This window comes from Hoplias malabaricus, chromosome Y (assembly GCF_029633855.1).
Source record: "Hoplias malabaricus isolate fHopMal1 chromosome Y, fHopMal1.hap1, whole genome shotgun sequence".
In the NCBI taxonomy this organism is placed as follows: Eukaryota; Metazoa; Chordata; class Actinopteri; order Characiformes; family Erythrinidae; genus Hoplias; species Hoplias malabaricus.
Window position 1 is genome coordinate 81729811 of NC_089820.1, and position 5000 is coordinate 81734810.

A 5000-nucleotide genomic window follows, 5' to 3' on the forward strand; every position below is an offset into this window, starting at 1 on the left:
TTCCCACCTCAGACCACCCACCACAGTCCGCCCACCACTGTCGGAATGAATGAGGGTCAGGGATACTTAAAAACGTCCCACAGCGCAGCTGACATTTACAAGGCTATGGATTTGCTTGGCCATGCCTTGAGACCTACATAAGAGAGGAGCAAGTAAACGACTGTGTCTCAGACCATTGAAGGTGTACATTTCAGTATATTGTGGGGTTTATTGTGCAGCCAGGGGGGCTCCTGATAGTCCAATCAATGCTATATGTTGCTATGCTTCTATAATATATATCCATCAATATCTAAACCTGTGGTTCTCAGACTATGGTACGGTAAGTGTCCAGAGATGTTAAAATCTCATTTATACTTCTGTGTCCAACCTACGTCGTGGGCAACACGTCGACATGAACCCCATGAATATGCAAGACAACAAGTGGAATGAGCTTGTTATATTGTAACATTGATCTCTGTAGTCTCTTGTGATTGGGTGACTGAGAACTCAGCTCTGCTGGTGCATTATGGGTCTTGTAGTTCTTGTTGTCAACAGTCTACTTGAATCACCATAGATGAACACTGGGGTAAAAGCGTAGAAAGCGACATTGTGGTCCATGGTCAACAGGTTCGACACCAAGGAAAGACAACCCCAAATATTGTAAGGCACCCACATGTAATTATACAGTACAGTGGAACCTCTACCTACGAACTTGATCCGTTCCGTGACTCGGTTCGTAAGTGGAAAAATTCGTTTCTCGAGTCAATTTTCCCCGTTTAAAAAATGGAAAAGCAATTAATGCGTTCCAGCATGGGGGCGCTGGGAGACTCACCTATTGGGGTCAGTGGCCATTTCCAGCCGCCGGCTCGGCGGAGGCTCGGGTTCGTTTCTAGAGTCGTGGTTCGTTGGTGGAGGCAAAAAATATTCAAATGCCTGGTTCGTATTTGGGAACGTTAGTATAGGTTCCACTGTACCTCTATTTAAGGTGGAACGAAGTGCTGAACCATTTAAGGAGGAATGGGCGCAGAGTTTTGTATTTCTATGTAGAATGTGTTCCATCTTCTTTGTTAAAAGCGAAATTTAATGGCAACACTAGCAGATTTCCTAATTTTCCAGAACCTCCGTTAGGCCATTAGCTGATTCCTCAGTCTACAGGAGCTCCATCAGTAACAATCTGTTGTTCTGAAGAACACTTACCCAATAGGTTTCCTTAAGGATTGCAGTGGTTCTTTGAATGTTCATGGTTCTATACAGAACCCTTGAAGAACCATCTTTTATAAGAGTGTACAGTTACCGAGCTACTGGTTTTCTCTCTGTATTTTAAACACTATAATAAAACATGTCAGTACAAGCCCAGGCAAGCAGCTTTATGAATATAATAACATTAAACCTAGAACAGGCTAGAGCTCAGAGGGCTGACAGAAGTTATTAAAATGAGTTTGAGCGAGAGGGGATTAACTGTGGCATAGTTTTGGCTTGTGTCAGTGGTGGTACGATCCCTTCCTCTGTTAATCTTTCCACGTGGGTGCAAGAGTGTTTTTGAGTGTGTGTGTTAAAAATGAATGTCAGGAAATGTGGGAAGTATGCGTTGTCACTCATCTCTCGCACTTCTTTGCTGCTGCTTTTTTTTTTTTTTTTCCGGAACATCCCACGCTGCTACAACAGCAGAACAGGATGACACTAGCCTTTTATAGTACAGAGCTTATGTTTATCAGACATTACTCTATTAGCTTTTGTTATTAATTGCTGCTGGTTTCTGTATTTATTTTGGTTCATTCTTTATGTACATGGGTTGTATGCCAAATAAAATAAAGTAGCATTAAAAATTGGGGGCTTATCTTCAGCTGGTCGCTGATTTGAACTGACCACGTTCTCTGGGTGAGTGGGATAGATGCCTTGCAGCTGATGTGACCGACCTGGGAAGTTGGCACTCTCTTCTGCCAGGTGGGGCAGACCAGTGAAGAAGCATTAGTGGCAGTGTGCCCCATGTGTCATCACATTATGATCACCATGTGTCTCGGAGGAAGACACTTTTTCTGTCATATATCTGTCTGTCAGTTAGATAACTCTGTCACCGGGTGCTCATGGTGACAGCTTATGGCTGGTTCACCATTTACATAACACGCTTCAATCCACACAGATCATTCCTACGCCTAATGTGTGTATACCAGGTTTTACTGACTTTGTAGGGACCAAAATTTGTTTACACCTGCACACTGTGGAGAATCAAGCAGGTCCCCACAATGTACATTCCAATTATATTTGACCTATTTTAAGGTAAGTTTAGGGTTGGGTTTAGCAGTGGCGTAGGGTTTAGCATTAGGAAAACAGTAGTTATGATTATGGTTAGGGTAAGGATCTACTGAAATTAAGGTAAATATTAAACAAATGTGTGTTTGTGTGTGTAGCTTGAACTGGCAATTTCACGATGGTCGAGCAAATGCGATGCAAATTGTTGCATGGCATGAACCTCAAAAACCTTTTTAAGTTTCGATACCTTGGTCACCAATCTCATCCTCAAAGGGCCAGGGTACCAGGCTTTATTCTAATCAAGCAGAAGTGTACTTGAATCCCGTGTAATCAGGTGGTCTCAGACTTTAAAAAAAAAAAAATAAATCTTGGTTGCTAATAAACAACTTGCTTCTGTTTGATTGGAATCAAATCTTAAATCCTTTGTAGATAAAGTTGCCGTATAGATCTCTTCCAAGGGCTTTTTGTTTTCTTCTAGAACTTCATGAACTAGGACCAATCTGGCAAGCTTTGCGAGTTTACACTGTGGGTGACTCTTTGTCTGTGTCTCTATTGCAGGATATTTCCGGGAGTTGTTGAACCGTTCTGAGGCCTCATTTCAAGACTCCTTACAATCAGGCTTTGGCTCACTGTACTCTGACAATTCCCGGTTGTTCCAAGACCTCTACGAGGACCTGAGGCACTACTACCGCGGCTCCAACGTCAACCTGGAGGAAGCGCTCAATGAGTTCTGGGCTCGGCTGCTGGAGAGACTGCTGCGGACCCTCAACACAAACTACAGCATCAGCGAGGACTACCTGGAATGCGTGGCCAAGCAGTCGGAGACTCTGCGACCATTCGGGGAGACGCCTAGAGAGTTCAAGCTGAAGGTCACTCGCACTTTTGTGGCGGCCAGATCTTTTGTCCAGGGACTAGTGGTGGCAGGAGAGGTGGTCCGGAAAGTGTCCCAGGTACTGGAATATGCTTCTTACTGCTGTGTTTGTGGCTTCCAGTTGTAGTTCAGAAGAGTCTTGTGAATTGTTTAGGTGAGTTTATGCTATCCTACACCTGGTACATTTAGTAATGCTAATAGTGCTGCATCTTTAATTTTGTCTAAATCCCAATTTATACTTCTGCGTCGAACCTATACATTAGCCAACGCATCAATGCAAACCCTATGCTGTAGTCTATGGTTTAGCTGTAACTGTGATTGGTCACAACGAAGGAAAAAATAAAAAAACTCACAAGGAGTAACGGGATAACACTGAGAAAGTTTGCCAACTTTGTATTTGTGTCTTTCTTGGCACCTTATGTTAACAACAACCTACTCCCTAAATAGTGCACTTTAAAGATTTATAGAAGTAATTCTACTACATCACAACATTGTGAACTACATAGTGTAGATGCTTGTGATTCAGTCTTAGTGACCGTGCAATTGCAGAGTGATTCAGACAACAACACAGCAGTATAAACGCTCAAATTGGCATAGGGCTCTTGTGTATTCTATGACGTAGGCATAGAATCAATGAGTCAGTGTGGAAGTATAAACCTTCCTTAATAATTACCTAAACTTATGGTCATCTATCAGGTCATGATCAAGCAAACTGCATCTATGTCCCGAACCTAGAACGGGAACTCCTTCAACTGAGGAATGAGTGGAATCCTCTAGAGAGTGGAAACGTCCGTCCAAACTTGGCGGAACAGGGCAGCCTTGCCCTTAAGCAAGGGAATGCCTCACACTCTAATGAACCGGACATGCAAATCCCAGGAGACAACCGCCAACTTGCTTTTGCTTGATATTGGGAGCCAGTGCTGTTGATAGAGCATGTGGAATTTCAACCTCTCTAGAGTTTTCCTCCTTTTGTGCCCCGGAGGTTTTGCCTGTTGTAGCAGAAGCAGATCTGTTTGTACCTTGTTTGCACACATACAAAGCACAGTATATCAAATAGAACTTTGAATGCTTCCTAGTCCATATTTGGTTTCAGTTAGTTAGAAATAGACACAATCCAGGTTCTAGACTTTGAAGTTTGAAGCATCGCTGTGAGGATTTGATTGGATCCAACTGTAAGAGCGTGTTATTATGTGATTTGGTGAGTTATGGATAACAAAAGCCATTCTGACTTATCCGGGTTGCTGCTCTGTCACTAGAGCAGCGGGCACTTGGGTATGCTCCCTGCCATTCTTTGAGTAGGGGCGGTCATGGCCTTATGGTAAGGGAATCAGGCTTGGTAGTGCCCTCGAGCCAGGCACCTAGAATCTAAAGTGTTCCCAGGGCACAGAGGGTAGATGCCTGCTGTTCTGTGTGTGTGTGTGCCCTGCTCTAACCACTAGAACTGTACGCAGAGATCATATGTCATTGTGCTGTTGTGCAATGACAATAAAACACGATTTTATTCCACATGTACGGTTGCCCCGGTCAGCAAGGGTGCACCATTTAGAGCACTGTTTAGCAAGGCTTTCCAGATATGGCTGGATATGTTGGCTATGATATGTTTTGATGACGAATGGTCAGATTTCCATTTTCAATATCTTATTTAAATGTGTTTAAAAAGAAAAAAGTTCCAAACACAACATTGAATTGTAGTCGGTCTGAGCAGGTTCAAGAAAATGCAATTCAATGAGGTCATCTAGAGTAAACAGATAATATCTGTCTGCCAGTCTGGTTGGCTGCTCCCGCTCTCATTATGTCTCTTTTCTGTCCATCTGTCATCCCGTTTGGTTCCAGCTTCTCGACTACACCATGCTGGATGTCTCCATCTTTCTGGTCCTCTACTTCTCATCTGATCATACAC

At 43.3% G+C, this 5000-nt stretch overlaps 1 protein-coding gene across 1 annotated transcript in view; it reads left to right on the forward strand.

The window, feature by feature from the left end:
* Nucleotides 1-5000, forward strand: part of LOC136678562 (glypican-1-like) — a 163641-nt gene that overhangs the window by 127028 nt on the left and 31613 nt on the right. The window contains exon 2 of the mRNA XM_066656606.1: nt 2788-3179. Within this exon, the coding sequence (XP_066512703.1) occupies nt 2788-3179 (392 nt within the window). The remainder of the gene's footprint in view (nt 1-2787; nt 3180-5000) is intronic.